A 24183-nucleotide genomic window follows, 5' to 3' on the forward strand; every position below is an offset into this window, starting at 1 on the left:
CTGGCTCAAATATAGCTCAAAGCTAATGTTAGCGAAATCATTAGGCTTACAAGAACACCCATGTACACTAATATCCAGTGGAGCTACGAAAGATTTTATCTCTTCTTCTCTTCTAATACTTCTTCGACCTAGTAAGTGATTTTGTGCCTGGCATGCGTTCCATTATTGAAAATGGAATCTATATTTATAATAAATATTTCTATATGCATTTATTATTTTATAATATATGCCATGGTAACATCGGTCAATCTAATTTGCTCAACACTGACTTTTTATTTAAAATATTTCAGATGAACCGCTCAAACGGCTCCCAAGTTCTTCTACGAAGAATGGATTTAGGTCTGGCTGGTAACTTTAGTTGTGAAGTGACAGCTGATTCGCCGTCCTTTGCAACGCAGATTGCCAACAAGTATATTGATGTAATTGGTAAGTGTTGGCATCATTATGGATAATATAATAAACATATCACTTGCCCTGGGGAACAATGTCGTAAAAGCAAAATTTATGTTCTTCAGGAAAAATGTAAGGGGGTAATTCTATTATTAATAGTATACTAACTACAATTATACATATCAAATAAAAGCTTATATTTCCTATTGGACGATTAACATAGTTTTGTTATGTATTTAGTGTAAATAGTTAAAAAATAACTAGATATATTTTACAGTAAATCATCTAATTAGACTGAAGAGCTAAAGCGTTTATGATTTTTCACTGTTTAACCATAATTACGGACAACACAGTAACAACACATTATGACAGAAAATTTTGAACTTTATAATTGTGCTACCACTCTTTTTGCGGAAATATTATGAACTTGGTGAAACAGGGATATATTATTACCACTGGTATATTCGTTCAATGGATTACAATCCCCACGAAAAATATATTTATAGTTGTTACGATGTAATTCAAGCGAGTTGTGGACATACATTGTACACATAATAATTTGCGTAGAATGAAAACAATCCCGTGATTTTTACAGTAAAATGTTTTGCAAAATGAAAACAAGAAAATGTGTTTAATGTGGTTATATATACGATATTAGCTTTAACAGAGCCAGTGGGTTTGTTGGTGAGTTAGGTTTAGGGGACAGATGATGCGCAACTCAATATTTTTTAAATCTAAAAATCGGACTACGTATTGATAGTAAGGCATATTATCTTCCAATAATGTGTATAATTTAGGACGTTAAATAAATTTATTTAAAACAAGATAGAAAATTAAAAATAAAAACTACCTGCATATCCGCAAATAGTGCTTTGTACAAACAAAATAATTAAAAGTGAAAATCTTCCATTATAACAATATAAGTGACCAAAATCATAACGCTAATTGCAAAATATTGAAAAGCTGCGAAACTGTGGCTAGACGGTAGAAAGATTCAATTGTAAATGTAACCTGTTAAATTCGCAGAATTTCCTTCAGTGAAGTTAATTTCGTGTTATCTTTAAATTTTATTTAAAAAATATCTGTAATAACAAGCAATGATTTCCAAGCTATTTGATTTTCAAGTAAAACTTCGGTGTTTTCAGTAAACAGTTTCATAGTTATCTAAGCAGTGCTATTTCCCAAAACTATTTTAGTGCCAAGTTTAGTTATACTCGAATCTACAATTGATGTGAGTAAACAAGTTGCAAGTGGAGTAAATACTGATTTCAATGTATGTGTTTATTGAAAGTTGTTATCGTCTTATTTCATTTTTAATTTTGTTATTTAATAGATAGCATTGTGCATGTGTAAAACTCGATAGCAAAATGATGCCATAGCAATATATAATGCTTATGCCTTTATCTCTTTCTGTCAAGATGGATTCACATATCCCTGAGACAAAAGGTGACATTGTACAAGGCCTGTATCGGACCGTGCATGACATACGCTAGCGCAGTCTTCGAGCATTGACCTATTGCATTGGCCTATATCGACCGACTACAGGCGCTCCAGACGCGACTTATGAGGATCGCGACCGGTACGCCCTTCTACGTGAGCAATGGTGACTTCCACCACGACCTGGAGCTCCCTACCATATACCAATGGATGACGTTGGCGTCCATACGCCACTTCGACAAGGCTAAATGCTTGATGCTTTTACGCACCATTTACTCCCCCTTCCCGACAAAAAAGGCTTGAAGGAGGCCCTGACATGTCTTAACGGATCCGGATGATGCAATCACCGTAGCTAACAACAAATTAAAAGCCGCCCGTGCGGCAAATAATAATCAAAAACAGATTAGGGTAAAAAACCGCCTTCATCGGGGAACGCGTGGACCTTTACTTCGTACTTTGCTCACGCCATTGTGCTTCCGTCCTGCCCTTCAGGCAATTGACCACCCTCAGCAGCCCCAGCTGAGGTCCAAGTGTCGCAGAAAACGGCCTTTCGCTAGTCGCAGGAAAACACCCATTCCGTCCGAGCTATGCTCGCCTTAACAGCCCGAGCTGGGCTGTAAAACCCTCTAAGGCCAAGAACTAGATTCCATTAAAAAAATTTGTTAAATACATGTCTTAACGGATTCGGCTGATCCAATCACTGTAGCCAACGACGGATTACTACAACTTTGTGGTGTGTCATTCTGAACGATAGGTTACTTTCCTACTATTTTGTGTAACATTTCTCAATAATACTTGCGTATGTTATAGTAGACTAAAATTATTGTGTGTGCATAATCGGTATGTATTATCGTTTAGATAAAGAAGTATAATAGAATATATCTATGCATTTCTACCGTCATTACAAAGTTGGTTAAGCGCTAGGTTCGATTTCCGGCAAGAATAATTGCTTCGGGTTGAAATCTACAGGCTGATTGGTAAACTGCTGATACTTAGCTATACAAAAAATTGTAGTAGATATTTCTTTGTCCTATGGGACTTCATAATTTTCCTAACATCGTTTATTGAACAGTTTGTTTATAAATTTGAGCAGTGTTGGCCTAGTGGCTTCAGCGTTCGTCTTTCATCCCTGAGGTCGTAGGTTCTATCCCCGGCAGTGCACCAATGGATTTTCTTTCTATGTGCGCATTTAACATTAGCTCGAACGGTGAAGGAAAAGATCGTGAGAAAACCGGCTTGCCTTAACCCAAAAAGTTTACTGCGTGCGACAGGCACAGAAGGCTGATCACCTACTTGCCTATTAATTTAACAAATGATTATGAAACAGATACAGAAATCTGAAGCCAAGACCTAAAAATGTTGTAGCGTCATTGATTTTTTTTATTTATAAATTAAAAACTTTGTTACCTCATATAAAAATCAGAGTACATAAAGTATTTGGCAACGGGGGGCAATATCGGGTACAAGCGATGTCTTCCAGTCTAACGTAGTAAGGATAAAAAGAAATACATACAGAGGGTAAAGTTCCAGAATTGCATAATTAAATTTACAAAAAAATTAAATTACAATTAATATTGAGTTATTAATCAAAATTATAATAAATTTAAAAAAAAAGTATAAAGGAGTCTTTTGCTTAATGAATCAGAATTACTATATATCAGCTAACGCTTTATTACACGGTAGAAGAGAAATACTCAAGAATTGTTTCAGTCAGTTCTAAATTCTTTAATGAATTTAAAGACTGAGCTCGTCTCGTAAAGAGATGCAAAGTTAAATACTTTATTATATATTTATACTTTGCACCGTAAAGGAGTGAATACAGTTTTATGAGTAAGAATTTCAAGTAAGATTGTCACGGCAACGTATATCAAAATACATTCCCACTTAATAAATTCAAATATCAGACCTAACACAAATATGAAAATTTTCCAACCCAATTTCTAACAATTAAACTAATATAATTGATGAAAATTAATTACGTTCCATTTTCAAAAGTATTCGTTGAACAGTGTTTTTTTGCTGTTGCTGCCATGTAGCAGTAATTGGTTTGAATGCTTCATAATTTTATATTATCGAAATGTGAAAGCATTTAAATTTCAGTTGGCGTTATTGCGCGACTATTTTTAACTATAAATTTCTACCCGTAATTAATAAATATAATTAAAATCCTCTCACATGGCTGGAATAATATTTTAGGCCACATACAGAGGTCAGGGTTAACATTTCTTTCATTATAAATAGCTAATACTAATAATAAAAATATTATATAAATATTTATAGACAACATAGCTAGCTAGCTAGCTAGCCCTTTCTTACTAACTACTTACTGACATGAGACTTATCTTAAATTATCGTGATTTATGTGTCTTTTCACTTTTTATTTATTAATGTATCATCTTTTTAGTTTAGTTTATTTTTTTTGTTTCCTGTTTTTTTTGTCTTAATAACTGTGTATAACATGTATTTTTGCACTTCTTGCCTATGTTATGTAATTGAATACTTTTTTCTTTACTCTCAGTGGTTGCCTGGAAGAGATAGCTCGAAAGCGATAAGGCCGCCAGTTGCCCTCCTTTTGATTTAATTATGTTCAATTTTTTTATATATTGTAATGTAACGAAGTGTTAATAAATAAATAAAAATTAACATAAAACTCTTTGTGACATGCCAACAATTTTTGGGTCTAAAAACTGGTGTGGCCATGAAAAGAGTCGTTAGTCGCTATTAGGTTAACTGCATTGGGTAATCCTTTACTTAAAAGGCGTAAAATATATCTGCCCCAGACAACAACCATCTTTAATATAAACTAATAGATGTTTGTTCAATTACATTTTGTATTTCATAGAACCTAATATTTCTGATATACGCGTTATCGTGTTGTTATTGTATCCGCTTAAGATCCAAAACAAATTATTTTCATTTATTAGTCAGTGTTTATTAGTAATCATAACAATCAAATGTATTTACAATTTTCTTAAGCTACATTGGAATAATAAAAATAAAATTTAAAAAGTTTTGTACGAGTGGCAGACACACTACTACATTGTGTATCTTTAACGCTGGCAGCATTTCCTCGCTATATTGCGATACTTATTCGGTGAGCGAGGAAAGCACCAGCTCTTAGGTCACCTACTATTTTTTTTAATATTAAATTGAATTATTTTAAATATATCTGCAAATGGTGTTATTCGATTTGAGCAACACCAAGGGCCCCCTTAATGGTGTATGGTAGGGGGGTCTAAAACCCAGCTCCATAGCTTGAAGTTGGACATCCGTGGCGCAATATATTAAAAAAAAGGACCCTAATAGTAAAATAATTTAGAAATTGGTTCATTCGTTATTGATTATATTCGTTACAAAGATAAAGGAAATACAAGCTCCATATATATAGTATTAGTATAGATATATACAGTCCACCTTACAAACAAAATCATAAACTATACAATTAATAATACAAAGCAATTTATGCTATGACTTTGACGATAGATATGACTTAACAATTCCGATATAAATACTCTGTCAATAACTCTGTAACATTAAAACTTTTCTTTTTTTCAACTCCTTAATTTATTTTGAATTTGGAACACATATTATTTTAAAACCTTCTTTCGATTTTGCGGCATTACAAATATTTTTTTTGTTTTTATTATCAAACTACAATATGAAATGAGGTTTTAAACAAAATAGGATTGTAGTGATCGCCTTGCACAAAGTGGGTATGGGGCCGTTGGTCAAATTCCAGAGACTTCAAAGGCTTAGTATCAGCCGTATGTTCGTATAACGTACTATTAACAAAGCTGTGAAAGACAGAATTCGTCGAAACCCCATTAGGAAGCAAGTCTTATCGCGAGAAATGTGTATTGCCGCTAGGATACTGTCGCGTATGATAAAATGAGACCTGAATCTCGGTGCTTATCGTCGATATACAGGATATAAATCTATCTTAACAATTAAAGAGAGTGGATTGATCAAAACGCCTTCTGTCGCGATACGTAGATGAAAAGCACAGAAATATCCTCTTTACCGATGAAAAATGTTGACGATTGGTAGATACAACGTTCAACACAAAACTACATTTTTGTGAAAAAGGAATGAAAACTTCAGCCAAAATGTATCAAAATACAGTCTTGGATAATATACTTTTAAAAAATATACTGTAGATTTTCAGCAGCTTTCTGCACCTGGTTTTAAGAACTGAAGACTGCCTTCATCTAGCCCAGACCCGGACATGGCCTGCTCAACGACATGGCGGCCTTGAGTCCCTTAAAAATCTATAGAGCAAGCAGTGGTGAACTTTCCTTTGGAAACAGTGCGTAAATCCACATATTCGTGGCCAGCCAGATAAAAGGCCATTTCGAATAATGTTTATTTTTATTTTTTGCTGAGATTTTAATAAATATTACACTACTTCATTAAAAAAAATGCATTTTCATTTGTAACAGAACTTCTGGCTAGATACGGTATTTAGACCATATTAGGTGGAGCTGAATCCTCTAATACCCATGCCCTGGTTAAATTTTAATTGCCCTCTAATGAGATATACATCTCTTAAAAACTGCGACTATACAAATTTAAATTTATTAGGTCCAGACCTAATTAAAACATTTTATCTAAACATAATTCCCAAGGTCACCTTATCTGCAGTAATTACCTTTATATTATTTGTTAATGTTGCAAAATCTTTTGAAGCTTTTCAAGCAGTCTTAATCAATATGCATCAAAAATAAATAGGTCAAACTTGTGTTCTTCACTTGTGACGACGTCATATTTTAGTTAGATAACCTTTGCCGCACTCTCAGAATACATATATTACATTAAAACACGTTCATGGTAAGATGGCTGTCTAGTTTTGCCATAAACATTGTTACAAGCAATATGTATTTCATAAAATATTAATGTAATGGGCGTTAGTTTATGCAAAATATATAAAAAAATAATGCTTATTTTAAAACTTGATCCACTATCAAGAACTAAGACAGAGATACTATATTATGATCTAAGTGTACAGACGCGACCGCATCATTTATAGTCTGTGGTTCATCAAGGAAATTTGTCGATGGAGTTACCACGGGCCTCGAGCGCAAACCTCACTATAGTAAGAATAGTTAAAGATCACTGTTAGCCTAGTGGTTAAAATAAGTTATCTTACGATTGCTGACTCATGTTGGAATAAGACCTTGTACCTACTGTACTTGTCTATGAATAAAAATAACCAATGGCCTTGAGCATAGTACAGTATTTTTATAAACAATATTATAACGTTATTCTAATTTTTATCCCTTTATGACCTGGCCTTATGATTTAAGGAATTATGATTAAAAAAACTTTTTTAATAAAATGTCTGTTCTCATACAAAACTCATAATGTCCTTACAAATCTTTGTCCGTGGGTCTCCTTCGTCGCATTGTTAAAAATAATATGTCCTTTTCTAATTTATGCTTTACAGAGAAATGTGTATCTTTTGTGGAGAAATTTCATCTGCTGAATATTTGCGAAAGCATAATAACATGCTTTATTTTGTCCTTTCATACCTTTCTATTATTTTTAATGTTCATTTACGCTTTCATTAAGTTTACAATTGCCCATTTAACGTTTATGAATATTAAAAACATAAAAAGGGTTTTATTTTAGAAAAATAATGACCAAAAATATTTTTGATGTCAATTATTATTACTTTCGCTTGATTTCAATTCGTTTCTGCTTTGAATATTTGTACGACGTACGTGTATACAAAGAAGATAAGAAAGCTTCATCAAATATAATATCAAGATTCAATATGCCCAATAACATAAACGAAGAGGTTGTTATCCTTTTCAGCAGCAAATAATTTTTATTCCAAACTACAAAAGAATAAATATATAAAAAGTAGGTATGATGATTGGGCATCGCAAATACCGAACAGAATAATAACTAAAATCACAAAAGTTACATCAAAATGTTTGAGAAAATGTTTCTATTAAAAATTATTTTCGTATTCATATTTCTAGATATTCATAGTGCTACAAAAATTGAGTGAAGTACTGTCAATGGAGAATTAATCGTTAATAAGTCGATTAAAAAAAACACGATATTTGTACCAATGTGCGTTTTGTTTTAATTTTTATAATAAATTTTATTTTTAGGAGTGTGGAGTGGAAAAATGGTAATTGTAGGTGCGATTTTCAAGTTACAGTGCATAACGCATTCAAGTATCGGTTGAAAATTAATGCACATGGTTTAATTTCGAAGAGTTAATCTAAGATATTTATTTAGGATTACTCATTATGGGATAGTCTAAGATAATATAATTAACCATTACAAAAACCTGTTATTTCAAACATCTATTTCCTACAGACCGTATATAATGCTTCAGTATATATTTAATAAAATTAATAAAGTTTAGAGCAATTTAAAATCGGAAACGAAGGTGAAAATTATTAAGATAGGTCAAGACTCTTGTTACTCCCAAGTTACAGTACAAATCATTGCGTTTGAATAAGACAAGATCTTGATTAGAGAATAGAGTTATAGTAATATTGTTAGCGTCGCTATCTCCAAATGAACTACGAACTTCCTAACTCGTTACACAATGGCTTACGTACAATTTGTCTTGTTCGGCAAGTTTAGAGTCACGTTACGTTTGTGTTGTACGTCACGTCAATGATGTATTCGACAGATACAATAAGAATTAATCATAGCAGTTGTAAAGTACGCGAAATAGGCGTTCATATTTAAAAACTAGTATTACATATAGTTTTGATTTTTGTTAAAATGGCTTTCACACATTAAGAAAAACACTTTTTGAACAGATTAAAGCTATGCACTATTATTAAAAGTTATAGTTATTTACTTAGTATTATGTATTACATAGCACAATTTTACAAGTAGCCTAATATATAGTCGGTTCAAACCAAAAAAAATATATCAATTACGAAATAGAATAGTCGGTCAATTTGTCGCATCACTCCACATTTAAACAGCTGAAAAGTGTCACTTATCAAAGCTGTAGCATGCTCTTTAACTAACATTAAGTAAAACATAACAATTTGTGAAATGCATGAAAAAGAAGTTTTGACCATTCAGCCACGATCACAAACGCCACTTGAACTGAAAAATCTTTGAACTGAGACTATGGTCTCAGTTCAAATGATATGTCATTTACATCATGCATGTATTATTATCCGTTTTTTTTTAAGGAATTCAAAGCAATGCGCCAACTAAATATTACTTGAGGTACTACATACAAGTCGTAAAGAAGGATAAAAAAAACGAGCTTTTTAAGGTGGAGCCATGAGTCGACAAATTTACCTAAAAGTCTAAACAATTACTTTGTTAGTTTCAAGATTCTACGATTGTTATGTGTTTTCAAGGGTTTGTTTGCGTCGTCGCATTTTACCTTCAATTGCGTGTATGATTAATATTATACATATTGGATGGATCTCGAAAATAAGTTTTAATTCAGTACTAAATTCCTATAAAAGAGTACGTGAGATGTGGATCTAGCGGGGAACTGACTGGCATCTTCTATAATATAAAAATGAATCGCAAAATGTGTTGGTAAGCGCATAACTCTACAATGCCTAGAACAATTGTACCAATTCTTTTTTTTAATGTTCGTTGAAGTCTAAGGTTGGCTTTTACGGCAAGAAAAATTCGAATAATTTCCGGGAAAAACCCTAAAACAGGCCTTTTCTTTTTCCCATACAAACGTTTTGTAAATAAAATGTAGAGTCAATTTGAACTTTATTGCTATTCAATAAAGTTCATATTAAATTACAAGCACTCACTGGTGTCTAAGCAATGTCGCGTTCCGAAACACAACAAGTAATAATAGCGCGAACCCGACCAAATTGAATTGTCAAAAAATGTGAGAGCTATAGATCATTAGTACTGATTTTTAATTTGGTTGGCTTCGCGATATTATTTATTTTATTTTAGTTTCGGCATGCGACATAAAATATGTGCATATGTTTTCACGTCATTACGTCAAACACATCGCGTTAAAAAAAGGATTTAATTTTTGAATTATTAATTTAATATCCCTATCTGTTCTGCAAAATTATTTGAATACATACTAATAGGAAAATATATCAAAGAGGCACACAATTTTTAAATATTTGTCACTCCTCTCCCACAGGCTCCCACTATCCTTTTAGATTATTTTCCAATCTGGTTTGAAACCAAAGTTCGCCTCTTAGTTTGAAGCCCTCTAGCAGACATCCCAGTCAGGGGTTTTAAGTCACAGAAGAGTGGCCAAAGTTCGTGGAAGCGAAGATACTTTGGTCACCTGAGCTGAACCTCACACATCGGCCTATCATCAGGGTGATGGTTCTGCCATGAGATTTTTTTGCGCCGACTATAAAATTGGTAGGAACAAAAAACTGCCACATTTGAAATCTTTTTGACAGAACGAAGTCTTTGGGGTCCGCTACTGTACTATAAATTGCTTAAAAGAAAAATAATACTCTAATATACACTAAATAGTATTAGAATATATATTATTTTGTATTATTTATATGTATTGATAGAACTTGTATTATCAAGAGAATATATTATCCAATGAGTATATAGAATATGTATTAGCAACAATAAAACCTTTTCTATGGGGCCTAAATTGAAAATCTAAATCATTTGAGGGCAGTTTTATATAAACAGACTTCTTTTAATCAGTTATAAATTAGCTAATATTTTCAAAATATAATTTCAGCACTGCCAACTTCGATACCAGTTCTCAAAGCAGATAAGGACCGCTACCAACCTGGAGAAACTTTGCGTGCAAACTGTACCTCACCACCAGCTAGACCTTCTGCAAACCTTACTGTATATGTCAATGAGGAAGCGGTTAGTAATATTAACTATAACTTGTATTCATAAAAAAGATATAGTAAATAAATCTAAACATATATTTGAGATTAAATGATTACTATTTTTCTTTCTATAAGAGCTACTTATTAGCTCTTAAGACTGTTCCGGCAACATTGGTTTTTTTTATAAAAGTTTGTCCATGTGTAGAAATTTACGCTTTAGCTCGGGCGCAGACAGTGTAGCCCTCATCGACCATGTAAATCAGGCGTTGGACCGTTTTCCTCGATTCAAGGCCCACTGTTTAAACACCTCCTCCAACCTCACTTGGGTCTTCTTTAAAAGCATCAACGCTGAAATGAAACATGAAGTCGCCTCATTATTATAAGATATATTTGATTTATATTATTTATTGTTTGTTTAATTAGAAACATTTTTTCCAGGTTCGAGCAACAGAAACCAGTCTTCATCCATCAGATATCGGCCTTTTCACAACAAAAGTGAATATAGAGCAAAAGATCACACCAGATTTGTTCCCTGGAGGAAGGCTAAGGCTAGCATGCTATGCTACTTTATACAACGTTTATAATAAGTCTGCCAAGCTGGACTTTCTAACACCGGAAACCGATCCGAGGCCAGAAAGAAGTAAGTTGACGGAAATTTCATTGCATTTGTTCACAAAATGTTTGTGTAGATTGTTATACTGTTGTAATAATAGCCTTATCACCTAATAAAAATACCTACAGTGTATTTCTAAAATCTTAGTCTTGAACAATGTGTAATGTTTGTGTTTCAATTCAACTATGTGACTACACTTCTTCTTGACTATATTTTTCCGGCGTCGGGACGTGACGACCCCATCGCCCACTGGTGAAATAACCTGTGACAGAGTTATTTCACCTACTACCTCTCCTCTCCTACCCGGGGTACAAATTGGAACATTCATTTGTGCCGCGGGCGGGAGTTTGCGTTTACGTCAGAGAAGATATCTATTCTCGTCGCCTCGGGTCGCTTGAAGGAAGGGACCTATCTAGCCTCTGGCTGTGCCTAGACTGCGATGACCAACCGCGATTTTACGAATGCCTGTATAGGTCCCATAGCGGAAATACCGAAACTGACCGACTCATTGAGCACATCCAAGTGGCTACAGATTCCCTGCTCGAAGGGGTTCCTACCGCTGAAATCGTGATACTTGGCGATTTTAAAGCTCACCATGCTGATGGGCTCGGCTCGGAAACCACCGATCACGCGGGAAGATCCTTTCACGACTTTGCTTTAGCTTACGACCTGTCACAAATGGTCCCTGCGATTACGCGAATACCAGATGTGGATTGTCATAAACCCTCTTTGTTGGACCTTCTGCTGACCTCACATCCGGAGACCTATCAAGTCTCTGTTGACCCGCCATTGGGTTCATCGGATCATTGTGTGGTCCGGAGTACTGTGCCAACTACGCGCCCTCCTCGGCCCCGTTTTTCGGGTTGTCGCCGTATTTGGCACTATCGGTCAGTAGATTGGGATGGGATGCGGTCTTTCTTTGCGTCCTAACCTTGGGGGCCTATGTGCTTTTCGTCGGAAGCTCCAGATTCCGTCGCTGCCTCTGTCGCCGAAGTGGTTCTGCAGGGCATGGAACTCTTTATTCCATTTTCTGCGGTGCCAATCGGTGGCAAGTCACAGCCCTGGTTTAAGCGTTCTTGCAAGTTGCTTTTTAATGCATGGGCGGAAGCGGCGATATCTCGTGATGCCAATACCAGCGAACATAAAAAAGCATATAACTCAGCCTCCAGGTCCTTCAAACAGGAAATCGCTAAGGCAAAATCAGAGCACATCGCCAGATTTGGCGAGAGATTGGTCCAACTCCCTTCGGGGACTCGAGGCTTCTGGTCTCTCGCCAAAGCTGTACAAAGGATTTTTTGTCAGCCATCGATACCACCGCTGCACAGGGAGGATGACTCGCTCGCCCATACTGCGAAGGAGAAGGCCGACCTCTTGGGCTGTCTCTTCGCGTCCAACTCGACTTTGGATGACCAAGGGGGATCACCACCGACGATTTCGCGGTGTGATTATTCAATGCCGGAAATCACATTCCGGCAACGTGCTGTTCGCAAAGCACTATCTTCCTTGGACATTCATAAGTTGAGCAGGCCGGATGGTATCCCTCCAATTGTGCTGCGTATTTGTGCTCCTGAGTTGGCTCCGGTCCTGCGCTCGGCACTGTCCCGAAGTGTTGGAAGACATCGATACATCCGATCCTTAAAAAAGGCGATCGCTCTGATCCGTCCAACTATCGCCCAATAGCTATAACCTCCTTGTTCTCCAAAATAATGGAACCCATTATTAATGGCCAGCTCTTGAGGTATCTAGAGGGCCACCATCAGGGCCATTATCAGTACGGATTTCGTCGTGGTCGTTCGGCTGGTGACCTTCTAGTATACCTTACACATAGATGGGCAGAGGCAATTGAATCCAAGGGGGAGGCGCTAGCGGTTAGTTTGGACATATCGAAAGCCTTCGATCGGGTGTGGCACAAAGCACTGCTCTCGAAGCTTCCAGCCTACGGGCTTCCCGAGAAATTATGCGACTGGATCTCCAGCTTTCTGGCCGATCGAAGCATCAAGGTCGTCGTCGACGGAGCATGTTCCGTGAATGCTGGGGTCCCACAAGGCTGTGTTCTATCCCCGACCCTGTTTCTGGACCCCAAGAAGACACAAGTTTGCGCGTTTTCCGCGAAAAAAGTATCCTTTGTCGCTACTCCTCTTTTCGAAAACACTCTTCTTGAAGCCACAGCCAGCGTCGGAATACTTGGCGTTGACGTATCGAACGACGTTCAGTTTCGCGGTCATTTGGAAGGAAAGGCTAAATTAGCCTCCAAAAAGCTTGGTGTGCTCAGCAAGGCGAGACGGTACTTCACTCCGGGACACCGCTTGCAACTCTATAAAGCGCAAATACGGCCCCACATGGAATACAGTTCTCACCTCTGAGCGGGGGCTCCCCAGTACCAGCTGCTTCCACTTGACCGTATCCAACGAAGAGCGGTTCGAATCGTCGATGACCAATCCCTCTCCGAGCGGCCGGCAACGCACTCGCGAGCCCTCTCTGGCATTGAGGGTGTCCATGGGCGGCGGTATCACTTAACATCAGGTGAGCCTCCTGCTACATTTTGTATATTAACGAAATAACGAATATTTAGGGTGATATTCAGGAACGAGAGTTAAGTGTGTGCAACAACGTATGGAAGTTTGACATACGGGAGTCGTGGGATTTCGGGTCACAGCAGTGCTTAAATTTATTGTAATGTTGACTTACATCAGTATATTTTGACAGATACTTAATTTGAAAAAAAATGAACTATAACATTTAAATGAATAAATTGAGTGACCTATGCGTCATTATATAACAGCCACAGCGGTTCTTTTTCGGGACAAACCCTAACCAAAATAAAGTGTCTAATAGATAATATGTTATTACATATTAACTATTTGCTATATTTAAGATGCTTAGTAAATATGTTCCTTTGAAAATTAAGGAATTATTAAAATTCGGTGATAAATTGTGGTAAAGTAAGCATTCGAACAATAGTATTTTATTTAACCTAATTTTATGTGTTGTACAGTATTTGCGACCCCATTTTCTTGGGGTCGTAAACTTCGAATTAAACCATTATTTTGGTACAAATTGCTTTTGTTAGTTCGTCTAAATTGACATAGATGGCGCTGAAGTCAAATAAAAGTATTGCAATTGATGTGACAGAAAGTGACGATGGGAGACTTTACCTAAAATAAACAGGGAATTTTTTTATTAACGCAATGTTTTTTACCCATTATAAAAATATTATAAATATAACTGTTTTACCTTAGACAAATGCAAATTGAATCTTGAATTTCACAAATGATTTTAAAATATTGTATTTTTGGAACTCTTCAATTGTATGACGGAGAAGTATTTCTATTTAGCTTTTTTAGATGAGTTGTCGATCTTTATGTAATAACACTGTCGTGTCAACCGATATTTAAAAAATTAAATACTTACATAATAAGTTTTTTTTTCATCGTATGATTCAAATAATAATCACTAAATATATATATAATCCAAATCCGTAACTTTAGGTAATTCAAAATTATAAATACATTATTTATTAATAAATATTTTATGTTTCAGTAACACTCAACGGTGGTGCATCGAAGACGTTTTTAAATTGGTTTCTACTCATGTTGCTCTTTTTTCTTCCAATGGTAATGGCGGAGGACTACGATTTGTCGTATTATGAGGACACTGACGTTAGACAGGAAGATGCTGTTGTATCTTTACTTGGGATATAAATATATAATTTATTATTTACGATATTATCACTTTACAGATTTAATACGTTAAATTATCACAATTATTATTTTTTTAATTCCCGATTTTTTTCACACAATATAAGGCTAAATAGGAATACTTTTACATAAATTGAGCTACATCTTGAATGTTGGCCTCAAATTATTTCATGTGTTTTTTATCATTTATTCAAATTATCTATACTGTACATTGAACCCATACGCCGTCGAAAGAGTTTATGAGTTTAGTCGACGGACTTCGAATGCCTCAGGGTTAAAGTTCACAGTCAGTAAGCAAAACTAACATCAATTTAATTTGTTATAATCAAACAATAATATACTGAAATTACTTAAATTTGATGTTTGGAAATTTAGACAGAATACCTGTATGCATTTAAGTACGTTATAATTACATGCGCGTAGTATAATGGCTGATAAACAGTATCTATATGTTAACCTGATCCGCCTCCAATATTCTTAAGATTTCTTGACAGTCGAAATTGAATAATATATATTTCAAAGTTATCGACTACGTACATAAGCGCTTCGTACGTCATTCGAAATTAGTAGACACATAATACTAAATGGGTCAAAAAAATTGCATATCGTCAATTATTTAATTATTTCATAGACAAATAAGTGATAAGCTTTCTGTGTCTGATACATGTCAAAGATTTTTGGGTTTGTGAAGCAAATACTAATGGCGCACATATAAGGTAATTTCATTAGCACTGCCGTGATTCGAAAGCAAGACCTCAGGGATGAGGGTCTCACGCTAAGCCTCAAGGGCATCACCGCTCTTTGCGAAGAATTTGCCATTTATATATAAGATTAAATAATAATATTTACATTGGATTTACACATACGGGGAGTAGTTGTAAATCGAATGCAGTATTGACATACGAGAGTCAAACTAAGCTTGTCTTAACGGAATTTGAGGGTCGGACGACATCGTTTCAATGAAAATAAATTTAGAAAAGTCTTTACAGTTTCTAGTAAATTTTATTTTTTATTTATGTTTAACTATTTTATAAAGCAGGGGCAAATGGGCAGGAAGCTCATCTGATGTTTAGTGATACTGCCTATGGACACTCAATGTCAGAGGGACGCGAGTGCACTTCGGCCTTTGAAGAATTGGTATGCTCTTTTCTTGAAGGACCATGTGTTGAATTGATTCGGAAATACTTCAGTCGGTAACTACCGGTTCCACATAGTAGTCGTGTGCGGCAGAAACTAATACAGTTAAAAAAATATTGGTGTAACAGATATGTGCCCGTGATATCTCCAATTGATAGGTTATGGTATTACACAGTAGATAATGGTATGTTTAATTTGTTAGACGTTAATTGCTTGTGGTTGGTTTTAAAAACCTTCAAAGTCACTTTTTTAACAAAAATCAAATAATTCATTGTAAGTCAATGTATGTAATGAAATGATATATGTTTTAACTTCTACATACGTCGGTGGAAATACCAATCGTTAATAGCATTGAGAAAAGAAGTAGTGACTCGTATCTCTATGACGTATATAGAACATTATATATATAATTTCCCATTTGCCGGAAGTTTCGGTTTCGAACGGTTGATTTTATATAAGACCGGAATTGTCCCGTGGGATGAACAACTTGACGCGGCCGACGTAGGTATATGCTTAATTGATGTATTGAGTTTGAAATAGAAATGTTGTGAACTGATCGCATATATCTTAATTTTAGTGTAACTTTTTTTGTCAAAGTCCTTTGACTAATTATATAATTCGATTTTATATAATTAGTCAAAGCCACGAACTTACTCGTATACCGAGTCCTCTATAAACTATATTCAATGGTTCATTATATCTAATGAACAATGCAACTCAAATAGAAAAAAATACACTTCTGTGTAATTTTAATAAGAAAATAAGTTTACTAAATAAGTTGCAAAGGTCGACTACGTCTCTAACTAATAATGGGTGTCCATGGGCTGTGGTAGTTGCCCTTTATGAATGTTGGCTACGACCAAAGGTTGATCTCTATTATATATAAAAAAATCATCATTATCTTATGTACTGAGTTATTGGAGGACAAATATTACTAAACTGTCACAGCCTGTATACTATGCCATAATTTCTAAGTTTACGTTTAGAGATGATATCAAAATATTATTTTTTTATACTGTGTCAAGATTCTTAATTTAAAATGTACATAATTTGTAAATACAATGTATAAGTTAATAACAATTTAAGATTTGCCTTTTGCAGTAACAATACATTGTCCTAAGTTACAGTCATTTTCGTAAATAGTAATATTAATGGAAAAGAAAAGATGTCTGAAATTCGGAAAGTTACCAGAATAAATTAAAAAACGTTTAAAAAAATTACACAAAGGGCATATCTAATTGGAGAATCATACAAAATACTTGCTTCAAACTCGAAATAATTTTTAAAATAATGTCGTAGAAATTGTTAAGCTCTTTAAATAAGGAATTTCATTATTTGATACAGTTATGTAGCATAGCTATCATTATTTTTTAAATTCCTTTTGTTACATAAAAAAATATAATATCTTTAAAGTCGGCTAGATGTTTTTACGGATAAGGGATGATGGCGTAAAAATTGAGCGATGTACATTGCGTGCGTAAAACCTTTAAATAAATTATTATGGCATATCCTTTTTACCAGTATAAGGTTAGTCTTAAGGGTTTTTTGGTGGCAGGGCTATTCTGTAAAACTGATAACGATTTAAAATTATTGTCTTGTATTGACACTTAAAGGGTGGACAGCCATAAATAACTATTATATCTATAACTATATATAATTATTGGACGAACCAAAATTCGTAATTCTAGTTTCTTACCGTAACCCGTAGGTGTCACTCATCTTTAATAACGGAATTAGTACGGAGTAGTACGAAAGTATTGAATTCGTTATTTATAGAGTAGGCCAAGTACGACAAGAGTTTTCTTAATTTCGTCATCATCCCTTTGTCGTAATAAGAATATTAAATAAGTCTCTAATTTTGGTGGTATTAAATTTTATATATATATTAACAATTTCCTGATAAATAATAATCCGTATTGTTTGTAACTTGAGTATTGCGTTGACACAAAGGACGCAGTAATGTCAGTTCTATGCATCATTAGTGTAAAAATACATACAATTCAGCAGGTCAACAACAAAATCTGTTTTATTATAAAATATTTTAAATTATGCTTGTATTTTTTATAAATCTTTAGAAATAATTTCCAAAGTCTCACTGCTTATGTCACTGCCCAATACCCCAGGTTAACTGCGTTGCATCTTGTTAGGATTTAGTGAATTATATAAAAATTTGCGTACAGTTCCTGGGTTTATCAAATAACGTCCCCGTCAAGTATATTATTATTTAATTTCTATTTCAATATACCAATAGATGGTACCTATGTGTCTTGCATTTGTTTTCATGTTTTAAGAATCATAACGCTGTAGTATTAAAAACCGTGCTTAATAAATATGGTTGGCCCTTAACAACTCCGTCAACGAGGCCTTGATGACATCATTAGGTTAGGAATCGATAAATTGGGGTCTTTAATGGCGTCATATAAGCTTATCACATATTTGTTAAGTAGTTGTTTTTATTATTATTTCTTCAATGTATGAATATTTATTACGACACGATATGTATTTCTTAATTTTTTTAATCGTGTTTTATTTTTTTGCTTATTCTTTGACTAAGATGCAAGGTAGTTTACTCTCAGTATATATTTATGATTTGCACGATCTTTTTTGTATCGCAATTTTATATGGATTTTTTATTGAATAAGGAATTCAACTTTATTACTAAGAAATCGAATTGTAAATATACTAAGTGCAAATAAATGAAATTGACACGATCCTTTGTTTTATTTTACAAAATTTCTTTATATAACTAGATTGGTCATAAACACTGTTACAAAAAAGTATTATTTTTTCCGACTTTTTAAACATTTGACTGACGATTTACATGTATATTATTAAAACGTCTTTCAATTTTGCGCCATTTCACATATAAAAAGAATTGAAGTGATCGCCTTGCATATGTGAGTATGTATCAGCCATATGTTTGTACATCGTACTATCGAGTGATACAACAACACTTCGTCGAAGACCAAACACTAAGCAAAACGATAAAGTGTACGTTCACAGTTCTAAAGAAGCTGTCAAGTTGTCGGAAAGGTACAATGTGGTCATTATCCTGCGCCAGCAATGGTTTGGTGGGGCGTGTCTTAACAAGAAGTCATAAAATTACATTTTTGTGAAAAAGGAGTGAAAACGTTAGCAAAAATGTTATGTTGTGAATAGTCTCAGAATATACTTTTTAAAAATATACCGTGTAGTAGACTTTCCAAGAGGATTCTGCACCTGGTCATAAGGCACGAACTACCCTGCTTGAAACCAACGTTTCGGACTTTATAAGAGCTGAAGACTGGCCCTCATCTAGCCCAGACCTCAACCCTTTAGACCAACCCTTTTTCAGAAACTAATTAATATGTAGGTATAAATTTTAATAATATTACATCACCTCATAGAAGAAATAATATTTTCATGTGTACATCAACTTATGGCTGAACTAGGTAGAAGGAGTGTTTATTGAAATTTCAAGTAAAATGAGATAGATGGTAAATGGTCATAGAATAAATTCAAAAGGAAAGTTTTAGAAGAGGTATTTACCCTTTACAAAATACTAAAAAACAAAACAGTAACAATTTTATTAAAAAAAGATGGTTGCAATTGCATAAGCGAATTGCAAATACATCGATTTGAATTATTGCATCGCGTAACAACCCCTCTGGGGTGGGGTTCCTCTTTTATGTCATGAACAGTACAACTCAGTTTTAGTTTTCTATCGAATCTAAAAATCTGTTGTGAACGGCTTAAGTAATGGCTGTCTCTTAATAAATGATCTTTTGTTCGATACATATAGGTTTTATGAAAATTATTCTTCGTTAACATTAAATAATGTTTCGCACAAATTAGCACTGTCGTCAGTTTCAGAGTTTTGAAAAATAAGTTTTGGAGTAAAATTTAATTCTTATTGTAGAACTCGCAGAGACCATAAAATAAATAGAACAATTGTGCCCAGCGTCTCCGCATAAATGAGCCGAGAATTATAAAAGCAATGCAATTAGGAGCGCGCTAGAAAAATCAAATTAAACCTCTAATGAACAAACATAGTCCATGAGTTGGCTCCCTGTAGGACGCCTGGGGTAGCTCACTACAGAGGTAGATCTTAAATATGCGCAATGACTTTAATAATTAGAATAATAATAAAGCTCGTTTAATTTCCAATCATGACAAAAAAGATAATATACAGCTTAGATTTTTTACATTTCTTTTGTTATCCTATATATCCTATATCTTAGCTAAATTCAGTACCGTCGATCGAAACCCCTTCGCGGATAAAGTTCTTCCAGCTTTTTTCAACTGACTCAGAAAGCCATGGAGATCTTTCCCCATTTGCTTCCTGTTACGGCTTATATTTCCACCAGTTTTGGGGGCGCCCACTTCTCCTTCCCCTAGGTCCTTTCCATAAAGTCTTTAAAGTCCACAATGACTCTAATGACAACTTAAAATATGTTTTTCAAGAAATACACAGTCAGATATAAGATTAAAAATGCGAATTCTATTCGAAGTTCTAACAATGTTATGTACTTTCACGTATTACACCAAGTGCAGTCGCAGTTTTGTGTGGACAGACCGGTCTAATACTAAATATACGTCACACCACGTCAATGTGTCACGTTTGTACGTTAATTAAAAAATAAGACAGGCGACGACGCACACACTTTTAAATTTCAATGATTTGTTTTTTACACGAAATCACAAATATTATGGTGGTTGAGCTTCTCGCAGTATAGTCGCCACCGCTGGGAAGCGATTTGATAGCTGCTGAAGAGATTTCATTAGTTTACCTTGAAGCTTGAACGATGAGTCATGAAATTCTGGCAAGCTCTTAAAAAAGGGAGATATTCTACAGAATCAGCTAGTTCCAAAGTTGTCCGGTCGACGTCATGCACAATGTAAGATTAGAATCTAGGAATTCGTGTTTAACAGTTTATAATTATCAAATAAATTATTGTATTTGTAATTAGTATCTATCCACAACCTACTCTACGCAAAAGCGCTCCTTCCGTAGTTGCATAGTTTGTCGCCGCGACTTCCGGCCCGCCACAAGTTCAGCTAAGAATTTTATGCTCGTCTCGGAGTGGGTCATTGCGCTTTGAAAGCTTTCGATCGCTTTGAATATGAAATTTACTTTGCACAGATTCAGTTACAAAGTATGCCATATTTTAGTTAGCTTGCTTTGCCATTGCGGGGAATTTGGAAAATCCTGCGCGTTTGTCCTTTAAGAATAATTTTACACAATTAAATAATTATATATCGAGGATAGATATTGGTCAAAGTGCATTTTACATGTTTTTTTTAAATTACAGCATTATCTCACTACTGTTTCTTAGAAAACTCGGCACAGTCAGACCTTGGTTGAATTTACCGCGGATTTTTATTTCTTTGTTAAAATAAAGAGATTTATCTAGAAAAGACGTCGGGAAAATTTTCCAGGTGTTTGCAAAATACAGCTTGACACCTGGATTTCCTTATTGGCATCTGAATTGTTTCGCTCGGAGAAATACGGATTTGGTTAGGTTTGCTATTGTATGGGTTATTTTAAGATTTCTTTACGTTTTATTGAAACATCTTGAGTCGAGGATTGTTATTTTGGCGTTTGAATGTTAATGCTTATTCTGACATGAAATAGAAGGCGGTTTAAGGAAAGAGCAGTGTTGGCCTAGTGGCTTCAGCGTGCGACTCTCATCCCTGAGGTCGTTTGTTCGATCCCGGTCTGTGCACCAATGGATTATCTTACTTATGCTTAGCTATAATAAATATATATCTCATATTCTCTCTATGTGCGCATTTAACATTCGCTCGAACGGTGAAGGAAAACATTCCTCATGTTTTCCTTGCTTTTAATCCCAAAAGTCGACGGTGTGTGTCTGAGCACAAAAGGCAAATCACCTCCTTGCCGATTAGATTGACAATTGATCATGAAACAGACAGAAATCTGGGGCCCAAACCTAAAAAGGTTGTAGTACCATTGATTTTATACAAGAAAAATTATCTTTTAAAGGAAGATTATTACCAATGAACTTAAAATCGCGCGGTGGCTGCAAAAATTATATAGCTGACTCGGCAAAAGTAAAAAATAAAGTTAATAAAGTACTTATCGCTGTTAAAAATAGGGGTTGGTGGTAGAAGAGTGAAAATTAACGCTTATAAGTAGTTATACTTAGTTAGTAGTTATAACTAAATAAAGATACGTACGTCACCTTAAACACATGAAATTTATCTATATTTGAACGAATAATATGTAATAATTTTACGGTTACATATATTATATTATACAGCACACAAAGAAGAGACATGATGGCGGATGGAGGATTACCACAGACAAAATATTTTTTTTACAGAACAGCAGGCTGCCTATTGGCACGCTCAATACCAGAGGACTCACGAGTGTGTTACTGGAAATCCAAATTCATACGATATATACACTATAGTAAGAAGATATAATATATCAATATTTTATGAAACAGATATGAAGATAGTAAAGTATTCATAAGTCAATATGAAACCATTCACGTCACTATGAGATAAACAAAGTTGTTCTTACACAAAGCTAATTATTAAACTCATTATGCAGGTACTAAACTGCCCTTACGTCGTATGTAAGTTCAGCCAACACATTAACAATGCAAATGTAACCACACTGTTCTGAATTTCATGCCGAATACATATGGTAATGGAGTTTTAGGAGACCTTAGCTGTAAAACTAAAGAAATTTATACTCTTGGATATTTTTTAATGGAAACATCCATTTAAGATGGTATATGATGTTATCTAATTTTGGGTTAAGGTTGGGGAAAAAGTCTTTTCGCATTACAGTATGTTTCATACATACCATATGTAATAAAATTTCTTTGGCTATACTATTTGTATCTGACCTTGCACCTTCAGATTTCCATCTGTTTCTTCAGAGTTCTTTAGGCAGAGTCAGGTTAACATGACGAGAGGACGGCCAAACCCAATTTTCGAGGTATTTTGATCAGAAGCCCCAAAATTACTATAGCAATGGGATCATGTCCCTGCCTACAAGGTTGCAATAAGGTTATCGAACAAAATGGTATCTATATACTTTAGTTAAATGTAAATAAACTTTATAAAAAAATTTTGTGAATTTTCTTAAAAAAAATTTTATTAGAAAAATTAAAGCAATTTCAACATCGCATCATAGATTTTTGTTTTGTTTGTTGTTTTTATTAACTCGGCAATTGAACGCTACGCTACAAGCAAGGATTTCTATATCTATCACTATTATTAGTTACAGAGTACCAGCCCAAGACCCACGGTTATAATCTAAAGGATAAGCAAAACTACTTCTTGTTCGTAGATTGTAACTTAGATACGTGTAGGTATGTTAAACAATCTATTATTACAAAACTCACATAAGATATGGGGACACCACTTATTTCACGTCTCCCGTAATTTATGAGCCCACAAAGTTAATTTTCGCGCATTGTTTAAAGAAAACTTTGCAGAAAGTTAGGTTTTACACGGGTTCTCTTAATTTACATTCACATGACTAAATTATGAGATTTGCTCAAGACCTCGCGAGCGAACTGCTTTGTGTAATAACATATGAAGTTTGTTCAATTTTGCTTAGATACTTGAATGCCGTTATTAAGTTTTTATCAATCCTTTCTTAAAATGAAAGCAAATTTCCACCTATATAGTATTATATTCTGTAATAATATTAGTAGTAATAAGGTAAAATGAAATAATTGTATTATTTGTATTCATATCTGTGATAATAAAAGCCTTTTGTTAAATTTAACTTTATCTAACAAATTTCTGTAAAGTTGCATCATTTTACTAAAAATAAGGTCATACCTAAAGAAGTTTCACTTTTTACGTGTGTACACTAGTACATGCACATATTTTTTTATTCTGTTTTAGTTTCGAAAGTTGAAGTCACGACACAAGATACATGGGCGATAATTTAGGGAATCGTTTCACGAAATGTTTCATATTTGTATTAATTAGCTATTCCGGAATAAAAACACAAGCTTTCTATAAAAACCATTCTCAGAAGTCAAAGTTTCTTCTTCGAATTTTGAGCAACATATATATGTATTTTCCTGTATTCGCAAAAATGTTACAACTATATTAATGCAAGGAATGAATATTTGATTTATAACAATAAAAACAA

The 24183-nt window shown here is 34.4% G+C and overlaps 1 protein-coding gene across 3 annotated transcripts in view; it reads left to right on the plus strand.

Moving 5' to 3' along the window:
- LOC123711801 overlaps positions 1 to 14985 on the plus strand; it is a 91457-nt gene extending 76472 nt beyond the window's left edge. For all 3 annotated transcript variants that reach the window (XM_045664601.1, XM_045664602.1, XM_045664600.1), the window contains exons 3-6: positions 291 to 426; positions 10511 to 10644; positions 11049 to 11250; positions 14764 to 14985. In XM_045664601.1, coding sequence (XP_045520557.1) covers positions 291 to 426; positions 10511 to 10644; positions 11049 to 11250; positions 14764 to 14924 — 633 coding nt within the window. In that variant the 3' untranslated portion in view covers positions 14925 to 14985. The remainder of the gene's footprint in view (positions 1 to 290; positions 427 to 10510; positions 10645 to 11048; positions 11251 to 14763) is intronic.
- The last annotated feature ends 9198 nt before the right edge of the window (positions 14986 to 24183 follow it).

The sequence above is a fragment of the Pieris brassicae genome, chromosome 7 (assembly GCF_905147105.1).
Source record: "Pieris brassicae chromosome 7, ilPieBrab1.1, whole genome shotgun sequence".
NCBI classification, from domain to species: domain Eukaryota; kingdom Metazoa; phylum Arthropoda; class Insecta; order Lepidoptera; family Pieridae; genus Pieris; species Pieris brassicae.